Raw genomic sequence first — 27,018 nt, forward strand, 5'->3', positions numbered from 1 at the left:
CTCTCTGTCCCACTTCCACATTTCCACTGTGTAAAAGCATTGCGTGTCACCGTGTGCAGCCTCTTAGGACACCCAAACTAGGTCTGTCATTATATTGTCATAGTCAGAGCATTACATCACCGGTCTGTCTTTGTCACTTCATGCGGAGGCAGCGGAGTGGCATTTCTCTAGAATAGTACCATTACACAAGGTCATCATCATAAGCCAATCAGTGGAGCTGCCTCTCCACTTCAATCAGCCTATCTGTGGCCTGTGATGTGAAGTGGTCTGGCCTGCGATCAGCCAGCACTCTGCGCTCTTTCCATGTCTGTAGACCGGCGTGGAAAATAATACAGCATGATGACCACTGCTGTCACTGAAGGAGAAAGCTCTGAGTGGATGGAGATATTATGAAGTGAATGCTAGAGACTTGACCGTTTACCGCTAAGCCAAGATTTCCTGTTTGGTTTAGTTGCTACATCCAGTTGTACTTTGCCCTCCATTCATTTATCAATCTTCTTACCTAAATCATAAGAGAAATCAGGTGACTGTAGTTTTTTTGGTGCCTGGTTTGGAAATTCCTTGGTAGATTCGCAATAATTAGTCACTTAAAGCTATGACGTGTAACATTTTCCATATCCTCCGGAGATCCAGAAAAGTAAAAGTTTAGAGACTTTTTTTTTTTTTTTTTTTTTACATTACTTTGTTTTAATTGGAAAGAGCATGGTATAACACTTTTTCCAGATACTTACTATTATTTTTTAATGGAATATCCTTTGCAGTAGACAGCATTTTTTAAAGCTGTGAAACTCTTGTCCCCTACAGAGGACCAAAATGCATTGCTGGGTCTCAGGAGGATATGGAAATAAATGATATCTTTTGCTGACGTAGACGCTTAGACTATATTAAATGTTTCCAACAATGTTCCGTCAGAGACATTTTCGTAATTCATTGTATTAATTGATTTCATTTGGTCCCCTATCACTGTCATCATATCATTTCTAACTTTTCTTTCTCACAAGGAAATGATATAATTTGAATAATCATCACCCACCATAATGTGAATTAAAGTTTAATATATTATCTCATCTGAAAACGTCATTTCTGTCTTAGTCACATCAGATTGATTTCATTGGCAGTGTTTGTGAAAGCAATGACTCCCATGATTCTTCCATGTCATCACACTACAATAATCATTTTGTTTGTCCAATAGTAAATGAACTTTACTGAATCATCTTCAGTATTTCTCAAGTGACAGATTAATGTTAAAAAACAACCGATTCATTGGTAATTGTTAGTTGGTGCTCAGTTCTCAGCCACTTTCAATCTGTTTTTGGTCACATCTATCTTCACTCTTTGTGTTTAACTGTTCAATTTCTATGGTTCTAATGGTGTAACATTTATTTAGCCTAAGCTGTCGAACAGAGTTTCTTCATATGTTTGCCTGATGTGCAGGAAAAACATCTGAAAAAGATCTTGTGTGTAATGTCCTGACATGGCATTTCCATTTTTTCCTCAATGTTACTCCAACTGCCCCATCTAGTGGCCACTTATTAGAACTGTAAGCCCGTGTCAGTGTGACTGAAATGATTATGTAATCACAAGTTAACCACATCAGTTTGCTGTTTTGAAGTCTAACTTGAATATTTACTTTTCCCCTCTCCTTTTCTTTTCTCTCTCATCTTTCAGGACACTGATGCCTCTGTTTGATGACGACACTGGTCTGCTCATTCTGGCCGGCGTGGTAAGATAAATATTCATGACATTCTGACGTGCAGTTTGGCTGATCGGAATGATTTTTAAACATGAAGCCTGTATTTCACATATATATTCAAACAGTAAAACCTTCATGTAGTTGCATCAGACATATGAAATATGACGTCCTTGTGGGACAGGTGATGAATTTTGGCTGTGAGTCGCGTCTTTAAGTCATGCTTTGCAGGGTGGATTTATGATGTAATGTTTTCTTCTGCACAGGGAGACACTGTAGTCGACTGCTTTGAAGTTTCTGCCTCTGAGCCTTTCCTCTCTCAAGGTAATGTCAGCTCATCTGTTATCTGACAGTTCGTGTCATGACCGCACTCTTCTGGTATATGATCCTCTGTCTTTTTTTTTCTCTGTAGTGAGCCACTGTCTGACGGATATATCAACAAGAGGTGTTGCCATGGTACCCAAGCTGGCATTGGATGTCATGTCTTGTGAAGTCATGCGTGTGCTTCAGCTGACAGACAGTTGCATCGTGCCAATCAGCTATCAAGTTCCTCGCAAGGTGTGTAGACACAAAAAAAATATACCAGATGTTTGTCGTTGGCTGTTTGCATTGTCTTGCTGCATGCATATTTATACTTTTGTGTTTACCAGAATTCAGGATTTGAGTTTCATGCAGACCTGTACCCAGATACAGTGGGCACAACTCCAGCCATGTCTGCTGAGGAGTGGTGGAAGGGAGGGAACAAGCAGGTAATGGATCTCTGTTTATGCCAGTAGTTTATCCGGTCGTTACTCTGAATATATATGTCATGTATTCATTCTGTTTTTGTCCTCAGGTGGAGAAGGTTAGCCTGCACCCAGATAAACAGCCCAAACCCAAGGCTACACCAGCCAGTCAGACCCCAGCAAAGAAAGAGCTGACCAGCAGGGGGAGCAAGGAGGTGAGGAATATGCAGAAAAAATATAATGCAAAAACCTTAGACTGTACATTGACCAAGGTGTTTCTCAGATGTGTTTTATCCTTTAGGTTCTGCAATATAAAATGTTTCCTTCAACATGTTTGTTGAAGGAACCTTTTGGTTGAAGGGAAACAACATAACAACAACTTCTTTAATTTCGCAGAAATGTGAACATAAGGTTTTGCCTCATTTGAAAAAAGGATTATTGCACTTAATGGGTGATGGGGATACATTTTGATTAGCTCTGATGCATTTAAGTCAAATTATTTCCATAAAATGTGTACAGATGACACCAGTGTTTATGTGGGCTGATAAAATGACCAATTGTTTGTTTCCTCTGTGAAAAAAACTATACAGCTATTTTAGATGTAAAAACCACAACCAATGCCCTACTTTTTCAATTTTTTATCAGAGCCATGGGTAATAGAGCCTATGTCATTAACTTCTCATGATACTACACTGTATCTACTACTTTCCCCCAAGCCAATTTTCTTTTCTTTCTTCATTTTCTTTTTTTTCTTAATATTATATGGCAATTCAAATTCTGTTATTATGTAAGTACAGTCCTAGTGGAATTTCAAAAATATGCAGTTAAATGTGTAAGTAAGAGTGTAAGGAAATAAATTGCCACCATATTGTTGTACAGGATCCAGGACATGGCTGTTCTACCTCTAGTAGTCCTCTGAGCACGCCCAGTAGCACCGCTGCACCGTCCCGCTCCCCCTCCTCCACCTCCGGCCTCTCCTCAGGCTTCCTCCCCAGCCCCAGTCCCAGCCAGAGCGCCAAAGCCATCCACAACCTGCTGGGTATGCACACACACTTCAGCCTGCCAATTCTGTCACATTCATGTTTCTCAATCTGCATTGTCCTTATTTAAAATGATTCTTTATGCAGGAACCACCTCCAAGTTCCGGCACATTCAGGGTGCAGTGATGCATCGGGACACTCACATTACCAACGTCAGGTGCATCAACCTGACCACACCGGGCGAATGTGACGGCTTCTGTGTCAACAGCAAGCATGTGGCAGTGCCGCTGTCCATCTCTGGAGGCCAGATCGCTGTGTTTGAGGTACAGCAGAAGTGTGAGCTAGACTAGATACTATTCTGATATTTGTATAAATGAGTCACTTTGTCTCTCCTCCCTCACCAGCGCTCTCAGCCTGGTAGACAACCAGACACAGCCCTGCCAACCATCCAGAATTCAGTAAATGTGGCCGATCTCTGTTGGGATCCCTTCAACAAACACCGTCTGGCTGTGGGTGGGTGAATTTAACATGAACTTGTGTGTGTGTGTGTGTGTGTGCGTGTGTGTGTGTGTAACTGTATACTCCTCTTAATGACGAGTGCATGGTGTGATGTGACAAACTTGTTTCTTTCCTTTTTTCCATTTTAGCCGGTGATGATGCTAAGATCCGGATGTGGCAGGTACCAGAGGGTGGACTCAAAGAGACCCTGACTGAGCCTGAGCTCATCTTACAAGGTAGAATTTATCAAAACGAAAGGATTCAATATTGAAGGTGTTGAGATACCTCAGAGTGACAGGATTGATATACAAAAGTAAAGGCTTAACGAATATAGCAGGTCACAAAGTGTCGATCTGAGTGGTCGCTCATTTTATGCTACTTTATGCTTTTACTCCACTACTACTCAGAGGCCCATAAATAAATTAAAAGATTGAAAGTGAATCAAAAATACTGTACTTCTTAAGCAAAATTAAGATTTAAAATCCTTTTTTTTTTGGATTACTTGGAAAATGTGTTGTGACAAAGCTGAAAACAGGTTTTCCTGAGTTAATTTTTATGCATTTTCATACATTTTTGCCACATGATTCTCACACGACACTGACACAACAGACATATGATGATATAAAAGAACATGATGCATTGTTATAGATTAAATTACTTAAGTAAAATATCTGAACACATGAAACTTGATGTCACCCCTCACAGGGCACACAGAGAAGATCTATTCCATTAAGTTCCATCCTCTGGCCAGTGGAGTCCTGGTGTCTTCGTCCTATGATCTCACTGTTAGACTGTGGAGTCTGGAGAGTGAAGAAGAGGTCAAACTCCTCACTGGACATGAAGACCAGGTATGTGGCCAAGACATAAACTAAAAACATGTATTTTATGAAATATCAAATGAAAGAAATTAAGGAAGGAATGTTAAATGAAGAATCCTAGTGTTCGACTACAATATCTGGATGTCTTTTTGACTCTATTATTTTGTTATTTCATGCTCCTTTCTGTTTTACATTCAGGTGTTTTGCATGGCATGGAGCCCAGATGGGAAGCTCCTGGCCACTGTTTGCAAAGATGGGAAAGTTCGCATCTATGACCCGCGCAAGTCGACTACACCTGTACAGGTATGTTCACCACCCCAGGGAATATGGTTTACGATCAGTTAAAAGTTTCTAACCTGATCATCAGTCTCTATTTAATTTTTGTTAAACATCTTAAATTTTACAGCTACAGTTCAGAACTCTATTATGTGGAATCAAGGGTCTTTACAATGTAACAAATTTATTACAAAAGCCAATGAATAGACAAATCTGTGGATTTATTACAAAATGACAAGTAGATATTGAAGGTTTTTTGCCTCATCTAATACACCTCTATATGGGCACCATTAGTTGCACAAAGCACATCAAGACGGTACTGGATTTCTTGCCATGTTCGCTCTCCACACCCTTTATCCAACACTGTCCCTGTCTCCATAAATTTCTTGTGCCGTGCATGAATTGACGGACATGATGGTGGATGTCCTCCATACTTAATCGTGTTGTTTTGCTGAGTCTACATATCCGATTTTGTTTCAATAAACCACCATACACATTGTCCCTTTTCTTGAGGAGTAACCATTTTTTCAGGGGTTTATTTAACAGAACCGATTTTATCAACAGAGTACCTGAAATACACAAATGTAATGTGATTAAAAACTTTGATAACCATTGGGTACATGGAACAAACCTGATTGACATATCTCATCAACTGCTTTTGTAATAAACTTTTTAAATTGTTAAGAGACTTTGTGATCGCCCTGTGTATCTTTTTTACTTTGGGATGTAAATACAAACATAGTATGATGGTTTTGTCATACAGGAAGTGATGCATTGTCATGGTTTTAATCCACAAGAAGCCAAATCTTCATTTCATTTGTTTTTTTAAACCTTTATTCAAATCAAGGAGATTTACAAAGTATTACAAAACACTTGGCCTAAACCCACCCCACACAAATATACACATCTATACGTACTAATTGTATTCATATTTACACACACACATATATTTATGCACACCCCTTCATAAAAATATATATACAAATACCAATGTTCACAATATTTAAAAAAAAATAGATAAAATATCCATATATCCACTCATACATATATAAATATACACAAACACATATGTTCACAATAGCAAATATATATATATAAACACATTTACATACACACATACTCCACCACGCATACATACCTACATATTTACACACACACACACACATATATATATATATATATATATATATATATATATATATATATATATATATATATATATACACACACACACACATGTTTTTTTCCCCTTTTTTAAAACATGGGAAAAGGGCTCAGAAGTCTATAATATCCCATGGAAGTGTCTGTAATCTGTCCAGTGTTCTTCTTCTACGCAGTTTTTTTAGTTTGCTGTACATATCTCTTTTATTGTATTGTGTTGTTTTCTGTGTTTTAGTGTCTTTGCTTGCGTCTTGTTTTTTTCAATTGTATCCTGCTGTGGTGCCTTTCTGCTTTGTCTGTCAAAGCACTTTGTAAACTCAGTTTTTAAAAGTGCTATATAAATAAAAGTTATTATTATATTATTATTATAGTTCGGTCAGCATGTGTTTGACCACTGTGTCAAAATCTGTGGCTTTTGTTCACCCTGTCTTGTTGTTTTCCTTTTTCAGGAGGGCCCAGGTCCTGAGGGCCACAGGGGAGCTCGTGTGGTGTGGGTGTGTGAGGGGAAGTACCTGCTAGTGTCAGGATTTGACAGGTATAGAACACGACCTTGACATTTTCAGGTTATTATTAAAGCAGTGTGTAACAGGTGTGTTATCCTCCAGAGAGACATTCGTCGTGATCCTTCTTGTCCTCCTTTTTTCAGTCGCAGTCAGCGAGGGCTCTACTTGTACTCCGCTGACTCTCTGTCCTCTGGAGTCATAGCCAGCGCTGAAATAGACGTCTCCCCCTCCACACTCATCCCTTTTTATGACCCTGACACCAGCGTAGTCATCCTCACTGGAAAAGTAAGTAAACAGACAAAACAAACTGACATGGAAGGGAAATCTCGAAGACGGAAAAGCTACCAGGTAAAACTGAGAGTAAATAAGAATCAGGTGTAACACTCAGCTTCCTTTTGTTTACCAGGGTGACACCCGAGTGCACATTTATGAGATAGTCCCTGAAACTCCGTACTTTATGGAGTGTAGCAGTTTTAACACTCCAGAGCCACATAAGGTACTGTATGACTTTTCTTACATTAATGCTTCATATTTTTAAGGCTTAATAAAGTATCAAACTCAAACTGTAGCTGTTCTGATGGTTTTCTGTGTTATCTTGTGTTCAGGGATTGGCATTCCTCCCCAAGACAGAGTGCAATGTGCGTGACGTGGAAGTAGCTGTGGGACTAATGCTCACCAAGACGACTGTAGAACCAGTTGTTTTCAAAGTGCCCCGGGTCAAGGTGAGCCAACTGCACCACCTACTGGATGAACTCTGCACTACAGATATGTCGATAACTGAATATATAGTACAGTTTCCTGTTGCCTGCCTGTAGGACGAATTAAATATCGGGAAGTGTGCAATATAGGGCAATGGAAGCATGGAATATACCGCCACAATTTTTAATTTCAGAAATTTAAGCAGTCAGTTTTTCTGAAAGGTTAAGAATTTTCATATTTACCCAAGAATTACTGTCTGAGCGATTGCACATCCTATAGTGATGTCATCTAGATGGTTTGTTTTTTATGGAGCTGTTTTTTGGGGGGTTCATTTTATTTATTTATTTCTTTATTCTTTTTGTTGTTGTTGTTCTTGTTGGTACTGTTACTGTTCTTGTAATTGTTTGCATTGTGTGCTTGCAGTTGAATTTTGGTTTTCGTGTTGTTGAGTTGAGTGTATGTACATCCTGTTTGTTGAGCGAGTTGTGGGAAATCATGGTGCTTTGTTTTTATGTTGTTAATGACCTCAGGAAGAGTAGCTGCTGTGGTGTGCAGCAGCTAATGGGGATCAAAACTACTAAACAAATAAACTTTATTGATCCCAAACTGGGGAATTATAGTGCAGCAGCAGCATAACAAACAGTAAAAATAGAATACAAGAAGAAAAAATAGAATACAAGAGCAAACACACTATACATAATAAATAACAAGTATAAAAACAGAATTGGTAAAAAGTCTGGACAAGCAAACAGTAAAGTGCAACAATAAACTGTAATGTGCAAAGTAAAAGTAGAAAATTTCGGTGGAAACAGGTGCATAAATAACATTAAAATGCATTATGGAAATTGTTTTTCTTCATTAAGTGGTTTTGACTTACATGTGTCTGTTTGTGTGCGTCTGCTTCGGCCTCCAGAAAGAGTTTTTCCAGGATGATGTGTACCCGGACACAACAGTGTGGTGGGAACCAGCGCTCACCGCCTCCGCCTGGTTGTCAGGTTCCAACGGCCAGCATAAGAAGATCAGCCTGAAGCCTAACGACATGACGCCAGGTGAAGACACAAACCAGGAGGCATGAATGTGTATAAGTGCAATAAGTCAAATTTTGTGCTAAGATTTCTGCAGGTACTTAAATAGTCAAAAAAAAAACATCCAGCCTTCAGAATTTCATGACTGTCTAAAGTCTTAAATTTGATTTTGAAAGCAGGGGTGTCAAACTCATTTCAGTTCAGGGCCACATACAGCCCAATATGATCTTAAATGGGTCAGACCAGTAAAATAATGACAGTGAAAAAGCAAAATTACAAAATGAAAATGTTTACATCTACAAGCTATCCTTTAAAAAATATGAATGATATAAGCAACCACAAACAATCTGAAATGTCTTAAGAAAACTAAGAACAATTTTACTATTATGCCTCAGCTTCTTATTTACAGATTTACCGATCACAGTGGATCTACAAATACACAAAACATTAATACACAAAACATTAATAACAGCCATAATAGGGGAATTGCCCCTTGTGGGACAAATAAAGGCATATCTTATATTGTTAATATTGTACTTATTTCTCTTTAGACATATCATGTTGTTCATATTTGTTCAGGTTATTCACAAGTTTTGTGAAAGGATAGTTGTAGATATGAACATTTTCATGTAAACTTTACATTTTTTACATTAAACCAAAGAAGGAAAATTGGAGTAGTCATTATTTATAAATTATAATGCTATTATTTTAGCGGTTCAGCCCATCTGAGATCAAATGTGGCCCCTGAACTCGAATAACTTTGACAGCCTTGATTGTTAATATCTTTAATGTTATTCATCCCACAGGCTGGACTGGACCCTGTAGTGGGCCGATTTCGGCTGGTGGGCCGCATGGTTGACACCTGTGGTTTAAAGGAACCAGAGTCTAAAAAGATAGAAAAAAACTTAAAACCAATGTAAAAAGCCACCAGTAAACATCCACCATGACCCAGTATTGTTTTGTATTTATATCAGGAGCATCACCAATGTCCAGCACAGAAATATGTGGAAAGAGTCTTAAACTGGGTTCATACTGATTTTGTAAAGGTCCCAAAAACTCTTAACTGTTTGAATCCTGCAGAATCCCTGTATGTCCGTCACATCTCCTCATAACCTCCTGTCCTTGTGTGTGTGTTTGTGTTTTATTATGCTTATTACTGTTTCAGTGAGTGAGGCCCCCAAAGAGGCTCCAGTGAGGAAGTACATGCCGTCGTCTTATTACCTCGAGGAGAAAACTGATGAACAGAAGAAAGAGGAGGTGAGGAGCAGCTTGAAACTGTGCCTGTAGCAGTGCGTAAGTGAAACTGGCACGGCTCGTGTTTTCTGACCTTTATCGTGTGTGTGTGACCCAGCTGCTCAGTGCCATGGTGGCCAAGCTGGGGAACCTGGACGAACCCCTGCCACAGGAGGCCTTCGAGGGGGTCGATGATGACGAGTGGGTGAGTCAAAGAGGTTTTCCTTATCTGTATTTATTATTACATAACTCTAATGACAATAATACTGTAATTTTTTATTGTAATAATTGTAACTATTTTGACTTCCTTTAGATTTATTTATTTTTAGTATGTGGGTTACATTATAGAAGCTGTTTACATGAGTGTTCTTGGTAGAGGTCAACCAACAGTGCATAAAATTGCCATCCTAACTGGAAAAAGGCAATAACTGATAAACTGGACATTATCACCACTTTCATGGAAACGATCTGACTCTGTTACTTAGAAATGACATAAATACTGAACTTAACATCCAGGTCAAAGTAGTTTATCAATAAATCTAGAACTTTATGTATGGTGCATTTTTTTCCGTCAAAGTCACCACTGAAGAAGCCTAATATTAGCTGTCGGCCACTGTTGAAGTGAAATTCTGCCAGTACTGATAGTCTGACACCATCTCTAATCCTTAAGATTCCTTTATCAAAGGACACATCTGTTTGTCTCCCTACAGGGTTAATGTTGAATATGGGAATTTTTTTTTTCTTCTCTATTTGAGATCGGATAAATGCATAAGGAATAAATACATTTAAACAAGTGGTTAGTACTGTTCACATTAAGTTTGAGTTTGCATGTTTTCATGGTGTTTGCGTAGGTTTTCTCCACCTGCTCTGGCTTCCTCCAACTGTCCAAAGACATGCACCTTAAAGGAGGGATATTTTGCTTTTTTAAATGCGATTTCTGCATTTTAAAACATTTCCCTGTGGTCTACATAAACTGTAAATGCTATGCTTGGGTCTGAATTCTTCATTAATTCAACTCCACAGGTCCATCTTCAACCCTATTTCTGAGTAATGACACAAGAAAGGTCTTTTTGAGCGCTGGCCCTGTAAATGCAAATGCCCCACCCCCTCCAGGCTGTTGACCGTGCTTTCTGTCCCTTTCAGACCCGCTTGTGTTCATTAATACAACCAACAACTGAACATTTTAGGTAATCTGCTTGAATTTTGAACGTATTTTCAGTTTTTACTACAACCGCTGCCGCTGACAAACAGTTATGGCTACTCAGAGAAATGTTTGTCAGAAGTCTTTACCTTATATGTGCAAATATCATGATGTAACTAGTTATAAAATGTAACAAATTAAGACAGGTTGAAACAGGTTGTAGAAATCCACTTAATTTTTGCCAAAATGAATATAAAGATAGCTTTGCAGCACCTGGAGGGTTCAAATTCAAACTTTATGAACTATTAGGGTCCAAATACACAAATAAATGTATTCAAGACTAATAAAAGTGGGTTTAGCAAAATATGACCCCTTTCAGTTTTTTGTTTTTTTTCACCCAACATGTTCATAGTCCCCTGACTGTGCCTCTTGGTATCTGTAGTAATAATAATAATAATAATAATAATAATAATAATAATAATAATAATAATAATAATAATAATAATAATAATAATAATAATAGTGGATTAGATTTATATAGCGCTTTTCTATGAATGCATACTCAAACCACACACAGTGGATCCATTATTCATTCACTCTCACATTCTCCCTCTGGTGGTGGTAAACTACATATGTAGCCACAGCTGCCCGGGGGCAGACTGACAGAAGCGTGGCTGCCAATCTGCGCCTACAGCCCCTCCAACCACCACCGAACATTCACACACATTCATACACCAGTGTGAGTAGAAGCACTGGAGGCAAGGGGGGTGAAGTGTCTTGCCCAAGGACACAACAGCACATGGAAAGAGCGGGATTCAAACCGCCAACCCTTCAGTTATTGGACAACCCGCTCTACCAACTGAGCCATGGCCACCTCTAGTCTGAAATTATTCAACTTACCTGAAGAAATCTAAAAACATCACTGTAAATTACCCAGTGTAGTCTTTTCAATGTTTGTAAAATGGTCCTCCTATTAAAGAAGATAGAGAAATGTTATTTTATGGCTCTTAATATTTTGCTATCATTAACTGGATTTTAAAACTAGTTGAATTTTGATATGTTACATTATCACTGAATACCTTTGGTTTTTTTTTTTGTTTGTTTTTTTTATCAAAGAATTAGATAAGGTCCGCACAACCTGTGAGCTCCCAAACAGTATTTATTCACCACAGTAGTGATGTTTTCAGGCCACAGCCCTTCATCAGACATGGGACAGGTCATGACACACAGCTGTTTATATAGAGTACTAATTGCAATATCATGTTATTCAATGTGATGCAAATTATCTCATGATCAGTAACTTTTAAATAAGGATAAGTGTCTTGAAATACATAATAATTCATACAAGTACAGTAATCAGATTTCTTTAAATTAATATAAATACAGTAATCAAGTTAAAGCAAGTTCATACTAATACAATGATCAAGTTTCTTTAAAGGCATATGAATTAAATAAACTAGTTTCTGTAAATTCATGCATATAAAACTGTCATATGGATATACATAAAGTGTCGTGTCCTCTGTGTGTATTTTTCTGCCCATCTTTTTACCTTTTTTTTATCAAGGCTGGATAGCCACCCAATGCAGCTTTACTATCAAATATCAGTATATTGAGAATTCACGGGGTATTAATGTCGTAAATCTAACTGGTGCTGTTGTATTATCCAGGATGACTAAGTGGGACGTCACATGGCCTTTGGTGGAATCACGGTGCCAACAGCAGAGAGGAGAGATCAGCTCATGTCTTGTGTTACAGCTTGTTTGTACAACAATGCCACCGAGATACCTGCTGCCTGTCAATCTACCTGCGCACACAAAGAACACTGTACAATGTGAATCTTCAACAAAGTTTATATAATCCAACAGGGAATCATGGGAGCTTCTAATATTACTGTGTGTCACAAATCCGTTTTTAGTCAGGAAATAAAATACTAGTGGTTGGTGTTCATCATGTCAGACTGCATGAAATGTGATATAAATGTCATTTTCTGCAGATATTGAACTAAATCAATCTCAGAAGAAAACTGGATACATTAAGTCCTTGTTTCAGATTGGCTGTCAGTTGTTTATTGACATCATACAGGTGACCAAAGCAATAATATTTCCGCATTACCAGTGAAACTAGATGTGATGAGTTTTGATTTACTCTCGTATACAATAAAAAAAAATAGGTCTTTTTGTCTGTGGTAAGTGCTATTGTAAAGGCATGATAAACCATGCTCAGCTGTCCTGCTTAAAAATTAACTTTCCTACTTTAATTGAAGTTTATGTCTAGCATCAGAGTTCCTTATTGTGCATTATTGTGTGCAAAATGTCGGAGAAACTGCACACATTTCCCTCCACAGTGAATCGACTACCGCTTGCTTTTTTACTGGCCAGTCGTGTGAGCATGCTCAGTCACAGTGTGTCTTTTGAAAATGTAAAATGACCAATAAATGTTAATATAATCACTGAAAAGGTGAACAACAAGCAGATAAAAATGAAAACAAACTTGTCTTCCTGTTTAACCGGGTAACAGAAACACGCCAAAACACAATTACTGTAACACGTTTAAGCCTTCAGCAGCACAAACTACACCGAGGAAACAACAGGGTCACCAGTGTTCGTGTTTAATCATGAACTGGATTTTTTAACGACAACAACACAGAAAATGTTTGTTTTCTTTGCCAATGTTTGATTTAACATGCCATTTTCACATAATAATGTGTTGCTTTACTTGTATCTGTTAGATTTGAGTGAATGTTAAGTCATTCAGTTGTAGTTTTAGTGCTCTATATGTAAAGGTGAAAGGTTAAAAATGTACGGTTTTGATGTATTGAAAGCCAAACCACTTCCTTTATGGAGTTTTTAGAGAGGCCTTTGAGTTGTAAACGGTAATCGTTTTGTATTTTGTTGGAACTTATATTTCATGTTGGGTGGGCAATTGATTTTTTAATCTTGATCTTCTGTTGGTGTTGAGACTGTTTGGGGATATTCCTCACTAAATGAGCTAATTTTGTTATCTAATGTTTATTATGTAACCATGGAGTGTACTGGACCTTAACAGTAATAGTATTAATGACTTACAATCCATTAAAGCCATCATGTCATTTCTAATCAGGGCAACAGCAATATTCTCAATAACCCAGGCTTCAATCTACTGTGTTGTTTACCTCTGATGAACTGAAAGAACAATTCAACCAGGCATGGTCACGCACATCATGTTTTACACATGAACTGCAGGTGTTGTCAGTGTTAAGAGTGATGTACATGTGCTTGTGATTCTTAAATGCGACAATGTGTAGTTTTGGGATATTAACTGGATTTCCATTGTGCTTAAAAAATCCTTTTTATACAGTAAGTAAAACGTTGTTGTTGTGCTTGTGTCACAATAAACACCATTTGAACCTATTATTGATATTAGTGTGTGGTTAATGAATAAATATGGGAATCAGAATAATTTATTAATTCCAGGGGAAGTTGTTGTGTGTTACAGGTGATACAGGTAATAGCTCTTACATTGTTGGTTATTTGGATTAAGGCCTTCAGGAGATGGAATAGTAGGAGAATTAATAATAATAATAACAATAATAATAATAACAATAATAATAATAATAATGGATTGGATTTTATATAGCGCTTTTCACCCAAAGCGCTTTACATTATTGATCCATTATTCATTATTATCACAATTATATTTACAAGAAACAACTAGATGCATTTAATGTAACATACTAGCTGTGTAGTGTACAGTACAATACACCATGTTGTGTTTTTCCTACTATTATTAAGCTTAGATGTCATATACAAGCCATTTTCAGCACCAGTTAAGCCAAATTAAATGTAAAATCACTACACAGAGCATCAAAATTAACTTAATTGTTGTAGTTCAGCCCAGGTATTCTTCATTAATAAGTTTAGTTTTAAGGTTTCCTCTGTGATGTTTTTTTTTTTTTTTTTTAATCTTCCCTAACTAATTCATGTGCACAGATATGGTAATGATGATGGCCCAAAACTTCTAAAATTTTGATTGTTTTTAATAGAAAAATGTACTATTTTCTTGCTGGAGGACCCTCATATGAAAACTCAGATGATTTAGATATGAAAAGTCTTTTGACTATTAGTATTCTAAGTGCTGCCAGCTTTCTTTTAAAGATAAGGTGAGGGCATTGATCAGTTCTTACCTTAATTTCTTTTTTCCTTTAATTTTAGTGGATCTATCATTTGATTCTGTGATGACAAATGTTATTTCATTGATTTCATTAAAGGTCATCATTTTTTATTTACTTTTTTTTTTTTTTTTTTTTTTTTTTTACAAAATGATGTGCATCAGAGATTAAGTGTGTTAAATCTTATATAGTTTAATAAGATGAATTGAAAAGTAAATGACAAACAAATGTTTAGCTGATGTTTTCAGTGTGAATGATGAAGTCCCATTACACCTATATAATGGTTTATGTACATTTATACAACATATTTATAAATCTTCTAGAAAAGGGAATATATTGTGATTTGTTTGTGAGTATATCGTAATTTATTTTCAGTTCAGGTTATTTCGAATATGCAGCAGAACAAAAGTAATTCTACTTAGTCCTTAGAAATAAAACTGATTTCAAGAAAACATGAAAAAACTTTTACATCTACATGAAAACAAAGTATGACTTCATTTGCACATTCCAAAAGGAGTGGGAGGAAGTATAATTTATATAATCCCACACCTTGTCCACATAACAGTCTATCCTTCAGCTTCCTATCAGCTTACAATATGGAAAATCTAAATAGTTAACCTCACTTATCATCAAAAATTTAACCCTTTCATGCATGAATTATGACTATTATGAGTGTTTTTATTCTTCTTTAGGCATGAAAAAAACAATATGATTGATTTTTCTTTTTTTTATGAACCTATTTTTCATGGAGTTACAAAAATGTCCACTCAGCTGGACACCATGCGTTTAATTTTTGAAGCTCAGAAACATGCATTTACTGACATACTGTGTGAAAACTATTAAATAAAAGCATTTTTAACCTCCTGAGATCCAGCAATACATTTCTGTCCTCTGTAGGGGTCAAAACTTTGACAGTTTTACTTAAAAAATGCTGTCCATTGTAAATAAATAAATAAATGAAAATAATTTTTAAAAATGTCTCGAAAAAAAACAAAAAACAAACAAACTTTTGTATTATGTAGTTTCCAATCAAGACAATTGTTTAATGGAAAAAAGCTAAAAATTTCCCTTTCCGTGGTCTCAGGAGGTTAATGCTGCTAATCTGATGTTTTCTCACACTTTAACATACTATAATACTAGTTATTACTCACTCAGATAATATGCAAAAAAAAGAAAAAAAAAAAACATTTTTGTTAAAAAAACAAAAAACAAAAAAAACAACAACTGTTAATTACAGTCTAATGACAATTAACAATTGATTTAGATAAAAGAACAGGAAAGTTACAGTAATGGTATGAATGTCAGTGTATGGGATGATGCATAAGCGTCCACTGTGTTGTCTGATATGGAACTAAAACAACAAAACCCATGAACATACAAGAGAACAGCTGCAGAATAACTGTCCACTGGAGTGACCGCTATGCATGAAAGGGTTAAAGTAGATCTGCTCTGGGACACACATTCCATAAATCTCATTAATTCTCAGAAAATCACATTTTGACTCAAGACTGTATCTTGGAAAATTCAGCCAACTAGCATTTTTTTTTTTTTTTTTACTTAATTTTACTTCATTATTAGAGACTACTTTTAATAAGTCAAGCAGTTTGCTGCATTAAGCCGTTGCACTTCGCCCTCCCTGCCAGTAGGTGTCAGTATCACAGACCTGACCCTCCCAGTGGCTGCTCTTGAATTTTGTGGATTCCTTGAACTTTGACCCTTCAGTCACCTTGATTAATGTACATGTGAAAACATACACGCACTGTCCTCGAAGGCTGTGTATTAAAATAAAATGGTAAGAACACGTTTTATAATAAAAGTCGTCTTATTTTCGCTACAGTCGTCGCTAGTGTTAGTTTTTGCTAATGTTATGTAGCATTAGCTCATGTATGTGCCTTTGTGCTGCTGCTTGTGACTTTTTCAGCTCTGTTACATATGGAAGCTGCTTCTTTTTGCAGCTGGTTTTGTAGTTTAATATAATTTAATTACGTTCAAGTAAGATGAAGATACTCTTAGTGAAGTAAACACTGTGTTAACAACGGTAATGTCACGTTACACCGGTGTAATGGATGCTGACACGTCCATGCTCAGGTCTGACCTGTAGGAAATGTAGGTTTATCATAGTGTGAATGACGATAGAAAACACAGACACTTCCCTGTCTGTTTGTATTTACCTGAGTCTGTAAAATAAAACACCGACCTGCTGAAGTGAAGGACTGTTGAATGTTTCTGTATTGTTTTTTTTTTCTTTTCTCTTCAGGCCAAATACCTTGCACAGATCATTGTAATGGGAGTTCAGGTGGTGGGACGTGCATTTGCTCGTGCTTTACAACAGGAATATGCAGGTATTTGATTCATAAATAACAAGTAAATAGTGGATTTTTTGATTGTTTGAGGCTATTCTGTCTTGTATGAGAATAAAATCAGAGTAAATGGCACGTGTGTCATATTCATAGTTCAGAGTAAACTGTGACCATGGAGGAATGTTACGTCACCTGGTACAAGGGATGTTTACATTAAACATTTTTTGATTTTAAATTATTCCTAACCAGGGCTTTCCTCAGGTTTTCACATGTCATATGTGTTGTGGTTCACAGTGGTTTTGTTTTTGTTTTTTCAAAAGTTTGTGGAAGATTAAGCATATATAGCAAGAAAATATTATGTTTATTCTACTGCAAATATATAATTTCACATACTTGTGGACCATTATCTCAATTTAAGAAAAAGAAGTGATTTAGCCAATAATAAGTAAATGGCATCCAAAAAGCACATGTACTTTTTGGGATTTGATGGCAAGGAAGATTTTGCCAAACTGCCTTATTTGTGACATAATATAACAAATAAACATCCCCTGATACTTTAATTACTGACTATGTACCTTCAAAAGATGATAATGTCAGAACGAGGCAATAATTCAACCATCCAACCTTCTAGGACAGGGGTGTCAAACTCCTTTTATTTCAGGGGCCACATTCAGCTAAATTTGATCTGAAGTGGGCTGGACCAGTAAAATAATAACATAATAATATATAAATAATGTCAACTCCAAACTTTTCTCTATGTTTAGAGTGAAAAAAGTTAATTGACATTATGAACAGGTTTACATCTACAAACTATCCTTTTAAAAGATTTGAATAACATGAACAAACTGAAAAAATAGGTGTAATTTTAACAATATTATGCGTTAGTTAATCATTTACACATGTACATTATAACTGCCAGATCACAATGGATCTACAAATACACAAAATATTTAATAGCAGGCAAAATATTGTTAAAATTGTACTTACTTCTCTTAAGACATTTCAGGTTATTCACATTTTTGGCAAAATTATACTTTGTTTTAATGTAAATACATGAAAATATTTACATTTACAAAGAGAAACATTTGGAGTTGTCATTATTTATATGTTATTATGATAGTATTTTACTGGTCTGACCCACTTGAGATTGAATTGGTCTTAATGTGGAACCTGAACTAAAAGAACTGTTAAATCTTCAGTGTAATTTTTGTATTTCACAAATTCATCCCAAGGGCCAAACTGGACCCTTTGGTGGGCTGGATTTGGCCCTCAGGCCGCATGTTTGACACGTGTGTTCTAGGACAATATGTGCTAAATGTTACTTCACTAAAAGATATTCATATCCTTCAATAATTACAGTTATCACAGTAAATGGCAAATCATCACAGTTCAAAGCCTGATTTTTAGTCCCAAGTGAAAGCTGAAGAAACCAGATGGTCAATTGTAGTTTTAAAAATATTCATAAACGACGCAACAAGGTGAAAACAATATAGGCGCATAGAAATAATAACAAACAGCACAAAAGGCATAAAATGTGATGAGACAAAAACAAGCATAGTATGATTTATTGTTTAGTTCCTACTCTTTTTATTCTGATTTAATGTTTAACTCTACCATAGCCCATGTTCTCCCCATGTAAAAGCTGCATTTTCCATCAGGTTCTTCCTTGTTGTCTATTTAAAGGTGTGTTTGTGTTTTCCTTTGCAGCCAGTCAAGCAGCAGCACGGGCCAGGGGCACAGCGGGTAAGCAGTCTGCTGCTGCCTCTAGTATCACTGGGATGACCCTGCAAGAGGCACAACAGATCCTCAACATCACAACTCTGACTCCTGAGGAAATTCAGAAGGTGCAAAAACAATATCCATCACTCTATTTTGTATTTATTTACTGGTCCATGTTTCTGCTGGTTTCACAGTGGGACAGTCATTTATTTGTGACTTTGCTGTTGCTGTGAAGAAAATATGTTGTTTTGAGAGTATGGTATATACTGCTGTTTCATTTATATCTTCCAGAATTATGACCACCTTTTTAAAGTCAATGACAAGTCAGTGGGAGGCTCATTTTACCTACAATCAAAAGTAAGTATTCTGTTTCTTATGGCCCAGTATATTTAGTACCATTTGTAAATAGTTTGTAGAGTGAGATTTGCTAATTATTTTTGCTAAGTTTGCTGTTACCAACAAGTTTACTTCTAAGCCAGCAACTCTGACAAATACAACATATGAGGCTCATTCATTTTCGCAAGATATTCTGAGACTGCTGAGTCGATCTTGAGTCTGACATGGTTTAGTCCATTTACAGATAGTCCTGTCACCTTTTAACATCTATAAGTAAATAGTCTTAAATCTAACAATTTGAATTTTTGTCTTTTAAAATGTCTTAAATATGATGTCTCGGGTTCATACTGGTGCTTGAAATCCTGGAAAATGCTTGACTTTCAATGTTGTGTTTTCAAGGTCTGAAAAGTGCTTGAGTTTTAGTATAAGTGCTTGAAAGTGCTTGGAATTATGACCAACGCTACTTGCAGAGAGGTGATACATTTTGAAAGATAAACTTTATGTCAAAGAAAATTCCTAGGTGCTCTCAGGTCGACTCCAGGTACATTTTTATCTGAAACTTTGTCATGGTGTGAGTGTGCCTGATGAACGCCAAGTGGCCTCCCTTTTTTTGGATAAAACTTTGTTACCATTCTACACTTTTTACTATTATGAAACATAATTTTAGAATTTCAGGTGACCGCACAGTTGAAAAATGTTGGTTTAGAGCAGGAACAGATATTGAAGTTATTGATTTCACTACAAAAGAAAAGTATTACAGCAAACAGTACAGTGCACAGTCTATGTTTCGTCATCAAAAATAAATTCCCTCTAGAAGTAATCAGTTCAAGGTGTTTCTGTTAATATTATTTTGAGTTCAACATGATCTGACTCACGATAATGTATAATTCTTTAATTGCATCCATAATGTTCTTGAAAAAGCTAAAATTGTGCTGTTTCTTGTTCAATCCTGCTGAAACCTTGTAATAGCAAGTGAACTGTTAGCATGTGTGTTACATGTGTGTTGTGCATCGTGTAAAAGTATCCCATGTGGTTCTAAATACAGCCGAACAACAATGATCAGTCATATTTCTGCCTTTTGTGTCTGTGACTCATCAGCACCCACTCTTGGAACAGTGTCCTGCCTGAAATGAAAATCTTGTTGATTTTTATCTCTTTCCTGTTTCTCTCTGCCATGAGTGACTCACAGCATGCTTCACTTGTTTTAAGTGTCGTCTCTTTTCCCTTAGTAACCGTTATAATTGTGCATGTATTTGTTTCCAGGTGGTGCGGGCCAAAGAGCGTCTAGAAGAGGAACTAAACATCCAGTCACAAGACAAGGAGCAGTCACAGAAAAACACAGAAACATGAAGTATGAAATGGTGCTCACCCTGCCTTTCCTCTCCCCATCCTCTGTAAATTATAACCCAGTAAAAGCCTTTACCTTTTCTTTAATACTGGCTTTGTGGTGTTTTTCTGCCCAGGTATCTAAACTGCAGATTTAGTATATACATAAAATATACAGTATACTGTCAACCAATATAGGTTTCCAGTGGCTGATGTAAGGTTGCTTGTTTCTATCAATATCTGTTCAAATACAATATTTAATAATAACACGTGAGAGACAAGACTGCGGAACTTGGATGAGCATTTCTTTCTAGTATGTGAGTCTGCATTGTTTCTGTTTGCTTTTAACCGTTAAATTGATCAACAAACCATTTAATTGGTGTAAATCTGTAAGCCTCAATGAGGTAAACTATGGATCATATCAGATGTTAATGGTGGTTAAGAGTGATGTGAAACTAGACTATATGGTTTTAGTAGATCACTCAAGACAGCGCAGCTTATTGACTAAGACTTAAGCTAATGTGATTGTTCTTTAATCAGCTCCAGTGTGGTATTAAGTCTGATTTGAACAATCCCTCTAACCTAGAATTCTATCAAATGTGTCTGTTCCATCTTTGAAGCAGTAATGAAAACACAAGTTGTATCAAATGCAACTTTATTAAACATTTTTCTTTTCATTGACATTATTATCAATATCGTAATAAAATTCCTCTAAAACAGGAGAACACCGCTATGTTGTACCAATTGGAGACTTTTACAACTCTAAAATTCTGCATGTTCAACCACAGAACATGATGCCAGGAAAAAAATATATTTTCATATAATCATTTTTTTTCGTAAAGTGTATAACTTCTATATTTTACCTATAATAAAAAGGCACTTGGAAAAATTAAAATACTGACATAATATCTCACAAATGTGCAAAAAACATAACTTGGAACAGGCCTTGCATGGCCTTAGTCTTATCATTAACCCTTTGTGCAATACTGTGGCACTTCAGTCAACGGCGCCCCTGTATGACACTGACCTAGCTAGCTAACATAATTTTTATGCCCTGGATCTCAGGTCCACTTTTCGTAGCATGAAGTGAGGGTTACTTTTACATCTCCAGAAGCAAGTACCACTTTAATAATATGAAAAAAATTTCCGACTGGATCAACAATGAGGATTCTTACAATAACTCTTGATGAATTTAACTTTACACTGAGTAAGGATGTGACAGCATCCCCCTGTCTAGCTAAAAGGGGAACAAAAGTGCAGTTTATTACAGATTGAGCTCAAAGGGTTAATGGATCAAACAGCTTATGTAATATTGAAACAATATGGACCCTGGAGGATCCGTGTCATATTCAGCTTCCTGCTGCCTTGTTGAGTCTCTGTCCCTGGCTTCGACCAGCAGAGGAGAGACAGATAGACGGGAGGAGGAGGAGGAGAGCCGCTGCATCTGTGGGTTTCACTGTTGCCACGGAAACCATGTCTAGCCTACTTAACACCTGTTCCTGATGACATCACATGCCAGGATTGTCCACTCATGAGGAGAGATTCATCGAGCCTGAATCCACCAACAGGCCGCTGCTGTGTGAGTGTGTGTGTGTGTTGGAGGGGGAGGTGGTGTCAGAGACAATAAAGACGGAGGCTGAAACAGGTATGCGGTTCTCTGCTCTGAATCCTCACAGGACTGTCGGCTGCCCCTCAGACAGGGAAGGTTAGAGTTATTTTTGTTTGCTGCGGACGCGGCTTGTTAAGTTGCCCATTTCCTCCATCTCTAGTAAAATAAGAAAAGCTTTGTGGCTGGGAGGTTGGGGAGTTGAGCCTTTTGGGTTTAATCTATAAAAAAAGAAAAAAAACCCAGAGGGCAGACAGAGTTCAGTGGCCTAGTTTTGTGCAGGCTGGTATGCCTGTGAGTGGCTGCCACATTGGCTACAGAACAGCCAGTGACTTCAGAGCTGAGAGGGCCGTTTGCAGGGTAGGTGGCCAGATGGACGGCGGCTACACAGCACAGCTATCCTCTGCCTCTTTTCCTCTGCTGGCACACAGCATCTCCCCTCATCTCTCGCTATCCCCTGCCCATTCATTTATTCATTCAGCCAATCTTCTTTCTCGTTGCTCTCACGCTCTGCCACCATTTCACAGTCGGCTGTTGTTCCTCGACGTATTTTTTGTATCTGAATGTAAATCAAAGGACACGTTCATACACTCTGAATGATCCTCAGAACAAAATGTAATCACGGAGGAATGTGATGTCATATGGTCCAATGGACACCCACCAAAAACTTTATATCCCCTCACAGAATAATGGTTCCCAATCTTTTTTATTTGTGACCTAGTAAAATAAATCAAAGTCCCCTTATGGTAACACTTTATATTAAGGCACACATACTCTCTACCAGCTAGTGCTTATAAGTACACAGAATAAGAGCAGAATGGCTCTTTTCAAGTCATTATAAAGAACATTCTAGTGTTTTATTCTACATGACTTTAAATAACAGTAACTTAACCACTGTTTATTGATAATAAGGAAGATACTGTACATATAGTATATATCATAACATACTGTTTTTTTTTCACCAGGCTTTATACGGTGGTAATATCCTTAGAGTAGTTGGTCTCCTTTTAATAACGTTTAATAAATAAGGCTTTTTCTCGTACATAAAACCCCTAAAACTACAAGTCTTAACTGTCCAAATAACTAGTCAAAAAGTCAGAAATGCAAAAGTCAGTTCTCATAACATACTGGTGGTTTGACATTTATTAACTACAGTCACTGGCCAAAATCCTATTAATATGTATGTATATCCTAATATTAAGTGCTACCATTCTCATGATCCCTCATCACAGTTCATATTTGATAAACATATTTGATGTATTGATGAACAAACTGGGACCAAAAGAAGGAAATAGTTGACTAGATTTGCATCAAATTAAGATTTACTCCTTTCCTCCACCCCACCCAGACTGAGAACCACTATCCTAGAGGTCAAACTAACCCTCTCCCTCTCTTCTTCCCTTTGGACCCCTTACAAGGCCTGGCCTCGACAGCAGAAAGCTGAGCACAGAGCAGCCACTGCAGAACACAAGAAGCAACTTCAACATCAGAAAAAATGTCTCGTCTGAACAACAGCAAAAAAAAAAAAAAAAGACAAATATAAAACAACAATAACTGATCATTTGTAAGACTGGGTGTTGGAAAAGTAATCCTGCTGAAGTTAGCAGATGCAGAGGAGAGATGGAGGCGTGACAGATAGAGGAGGGTAGAGTGTATCAGTCTCTTCAGGGAATGTTCCTTGTGTTGCGTCGATACTCCCTTGTTCCTCTACTTCCCCTCTGTAGAGATGGCAGTCATCATTAGCATGAAGCCTAAAAAAAAACCCTGCAGCCAAATCAACCTTTGCAGGCCGGAGCAAAAACTGTGGCAGAGCAAAATTGTTTTCAAAGACTGTGAACTGGCAGTAACATTTAATTTCATACAACATGTAAAGGATATAGCGTGCGGTAAGTGCATGGTGACTGTCTAATCGAACCATGAGAAAACGATTTCCCAGAAGTCAAAAGAGTCTTTTTTTTCTTTCTGAAGCCCCTATGGACAGAGTAAATTGAGGCAGTTTGCAATAGTGTGGCTTCGTAGGCAGTCCAGCTGTATGTGGCATTGACTGCATCGCTCCCCACTGTGGCACAATACATACATCCCACGCTGCCCTGCCCAAGTATTTTAAGCACAACATGGGACTTGTTGAACTTTGGACAAAACTTTAACCAACAAGGCTAAGTTAGGCTTTGACTGGATGACCACCTGTTTTTCACAGCTGGTTTTGGGTCCGGTCACTTTTAAAACACAAGACACCAGTGTTTATCACCACAGTGGTCCTTTCATAGACAAACTGGCTGTGTTGATTCAATTACAGGAAAGCAGCTGGACAATCCAGGAGCTAAACAGCGTGAGTTCTGTAAACGGCGAGTGGGGTGTTGTGAATTGTGTCCAACCAGAGGGGGGAGCCAGATGCACCAATGCCTTACATTTCATTTGTGTAAAAGAGGAAATTATGATTGGTCATTGCTAGGTGATGTAACACCATTTGTCTGCATTAAGTACTCAGACTGCTCTGTGTCCTAAAAGCCCCTAGTCTAGCAAACATTCTGTTGGACTGGGCTGGTCCGTGTTTGTCACCCTCCCAAACCGGGGACAGATTGTCAGAAATGCTCTCTCCCAGTATATGTTACGTCGAGGGAGCTGAGAGGTTAGCAGCAGTTTTGAGGTTTCTATACTATAACCAGTTGACACTATTAAGTGCTGTGTTTAACTGAACCGTCTCAGCGAGGGTTTTACCGCTTTAAAGCTGACTCCTACAGCTTATCCAGCACAAACCCTAAGCCAAGATAGTTTGAGTTCACTTGCTTTGGTACTGCAAGCTTGTCTGAATCATATTAATCACAGCAGACTGTGAAAAATAGGTCATAACTTTAAAATCAGCTGTGAAGAATCTTCCTGTTATGTGCATGTTTGCCTAACAGCGAGCGCGTCCTTCAGTTTCATGGTGTCTCTATCTCACTGCTAAGCTCGAGGCACACTGTCGATGAAGAATAGACATATAAATACTAGTTAATGAATCAGGACTTAATAAGAACACAGAGCACTAAGACTGTAATGTTCATGGGCCCGCTCCACACAGCCACAAACAGGAATGAATATAGTATCAAATAAGAGGAGCCCGCTGTCAGGTTGTAGAAATACAGAGCTATACATGTGTCTGAACACAGTCCTTGGGCCCCTTTTTCGTTGATAAAAGAGGCTTGCGTTGTAATTGTTGTGAGGTGTAGTGTTATCTGTCAGGGTTTGTTGAGTTTGTCTTTTGTTTTCTCCTTCTCAAACCTCTTTCTCAAATGCATTGCCTGGAATTGATTGTGCGAGCCGATCCCTATCACCTTTGACCACCCGTACCCTCACTAGGCGTTCACCCGCCCACCCCAACCCCCTGAGCTCTTCTGGAATGTGTGTTTGTCTGTATCAGTTAACCACAGCTGGCTTGAGCACCACGGTGCCTGGGGGGATGACCACCCAGGACAGGGGATCATGGGACCCTCCTGTGGAGAGGTTCAGGACCCCACCGGTCACCTCGTTCTCCACCTCATCGCTCCGACCCTTCTTGGCTGACAGGCTCTGGGCCCTGCGTTCAGATGCAGCCCCGAGTATGGGCATCATGGGTAGGCCCAGGGCGGAGGAAGGGAATGCCGGGGACAGCAGAGGGGACTTGGCCAGGCCCAGCGGGGAGCCGTTAAAAGACAGGATGGGTGTCCCTCCCAGGCCGCCAGGAGGGGAGCCTGGGCAACCCAATGTGCTGAGGTCCAGAGGGCGAGGGCTGAGGGGCGACAGGGGCAAGGAACCACCCAGACTCTGCAGAGCGTGACCTCCGAGGAGAGCCGCCGCCGCTCCGGGGATGATAATATGGGCTCCGCTCACATAGGACATCTCTGAATCCTTCCCCCCTCCACTAGCAAGACCTCCGCTTTGACTCCCCTTCAGCAAGGAGCCCACCCCACCTGGAGATCCCTGTTCTTGAGCCACAAAGTGCCCGTGGGCTTTGATGTGCTTACGTAGAGAGCTGGGGTCTGTGTAGCGCTTCAGGCAGCCCACCATCTTGCAGTAGTAGGGCTTGTCCACATAGTGTGTGCGTGTGTGTTTGAAGCGGTCGCTGGAGTTGGAGTAACGCTTGTTGCAACCCTCATAAGGACAAATGTAGGGCTTTTCACCTGCAGGTACAGACAGGATCCAAATGTCATTGTTTATAAGTTTAAAACTTTGAATACACTCATTTTTAAAGAAACACATGGTATAGGTTCTATCATATCCTCTTGAGACCCAGCAATGCATTTCTGTCCTCTGTAAGGGACAAGAATTTCACAGCTTTACTTAGAAAAAAAATGCTGTCCTCTCCAAAGAACATTCCATTAAAAAATGTACCAATCAAAACAATTATTTAATGTAAAAAAAAAGAAAAAAAAGCCAAAACTGTTACTTTCCAAGGTCTCAGGAGGATATAAAGCTCTGGAAAGAAAAAAAAGACAAATGCATATATAAATTTCCAAACTTGGGCTGAACTGAAAACTTCTTGAACCTAATCTAGATGAAGATAGACAGTCAAAAGAAACCAAACAAACACTAGCTGCTTGCATTTTTGTGGCATGAAGTACCAAAGCGCAACCTGAAAACATGAGGATGAGTCTGCAATGATGCATGAAATACGACTTATTCCACCAACTATTGATTTCTGACCTTTTTCCATGTCAAAACATTAATACTGTTTAAAAATGAATATGAGCCCCAGAAACAACCATTTTGTGCACATAAATATCACAAATTACAATATTTTTATTTACACAAGTAAGTGCAGTAAATTAAAATGCCCATCTTACTCAAATACATACCAGTATGTTTCTTCCACAGCT

At 38.0% G+C, this 27,018-nt stretch overlaps 3 protein-coding genes across 3 annotated transcripts in view; 2 read left to right on the forward strand and 1 right to left on the reverse strand.

Annotated features, from left to right (window-relative positions):
- coro7 (coronin 7) overlaps positions 1–14,138 on the forward strand; it is a 120,454-nt gene extending 106,316 nt beyond the window's left edge. Inside the window, exons 10-28 of the mRNA XM_030142140.1 lie at positions 1,669–1,723; positions 1,957–2,014; positions 2,103–2,248; positions 2,341–2,439; positions 2,526–2,630; positions 3,295–3,454; positions 3,543–3,718; positions 3,800–3,908; positions 4,043–4,129; positions 4,599–4,741; positions 4,910–5,014; positions 6,598–6,683; positions 6,795–6,936; positions 7,058–7,147; positions 7,257–7,373; positions 8,264–8,399; positions 9,541–9,632; positions 9,727–9,813; positions 12,417–14,138. Coding sequence (XP_029998000.1) covers positions 1,669–1,723; positions 1,957–2,014; positions 2,103–2,248; positions 2,341–2,439; positions 2,526–2,630; positions 3,295–3,454; positions 3,543–3,718; positions 3,800–3,908; positions 4,043–4,129; positions 4,599–4,741; positions 4,910–5,014; positions 6,598–6,683; positions 6,795–6,936; positions 7,058–7,147; positions 7,257–7,373; positions 8,264–8,399; positions 9,541–9,632; positions 9,727–9,813; positions 12,417–12,425 — 2,002 coding nt within the window. The 3' untranslated portion in view covers positions 12,426–14,138. The remainder of the gene's footprint in view (positions 1–1,668; positions 1,724–1,956; positions 2,015–2,102; positions 2,249–2,340; positions 2,440–2,525; positions 2,631–3,294; positions 3,455–3,542; positions 3,719–3,799; positions 3,909–4,042; positions 4,130–4,598; positions 4,742–4,909; positions 5,015–6,597; positions 6,684–6,794; positions 6,937–7,057; positions 7,148–7,256; positions 7,374–8,263; positions 8,400–9,540; positions 9,633–9,726; positions 9,814–12,416) is intronic.
- Positions 14,139–16,556: 2,418 nt separating this feature from the next.
- Positions 16,557–20,689, forward strand: pam16 (presequence translocase associated motor 16). The gene is made up of 5 exons (XM_030142145.1): positions 16,557–16,688; positions 17,154–17,238; positions 18,904–19,040; positions 19,207–19,272; positions 20,515–20,689. The coding sequence occupies exons 1-5, from the start codon at positions 16,686–16,688 to the stop codon at positions 20,599–20,601; spliced, it is 378 nt and encodes a 125-aa protein (XP_029998005.1). The 5' UTR covers positions 16,557–16,685; the 3' UTR covers positions 20,602–20,689.
- Positions 20,690–21,218: 529 nt separating this feature from the next.
- The window catches only part of glis2b (GLIS family zinc finger 2b), a 33,016-nt gene continuing 27,216 nt past the window's right edge, over positions 21,219–27,018 (reverse strand). The window contains exon 7 of the mRNA XM_030142144.1: positions 21,219–26,322. Coding sequence (XP_029998004.1) covers positions 25,580–26,322 — 743 coding nt within the window. The 3' untranslated portion in view covers positions 21,219–25,579. The remainder of the gene's footprint in view (positions 26,323–27,018) is intronic.

The sequence above is a fragment of the Sphaeramia orbicularis genome, chromosome 8 (genome assembly GCF_902148855.1).
Source record: "Sphaeramia orbicularis chromosome 8, fSphaOr1.1, whole genome shotgun sequence".
NCBI classification, from domain to species: domain Eukaryota; kingdom Metazoa; phylum Chordata; class Actinopteri; order Kurtiformes; family Apogonidae; genus Sphaeramia; species Sphaeramia orbicularis.

Excerpts from the sequence above, each read along its gene's own strand:
- pam16 (XM_030142145.1), top strand. Across the intron at positions 17,239-18,903 it reads TTTACAACAGGAATATGCAG|CCAGTCAAGCAGCAGCACGG; the intron begins GTATTTGATTCA and ends TTTCCTTTGCAG. Across the intron at positions 19,041-19,206 it reads CTCCTGAGGAAATTCAGAAG|AATTATGACCACCTTTTTAA; the intron begins GTGCAAAAACAA and ends TATATCTTCCAG.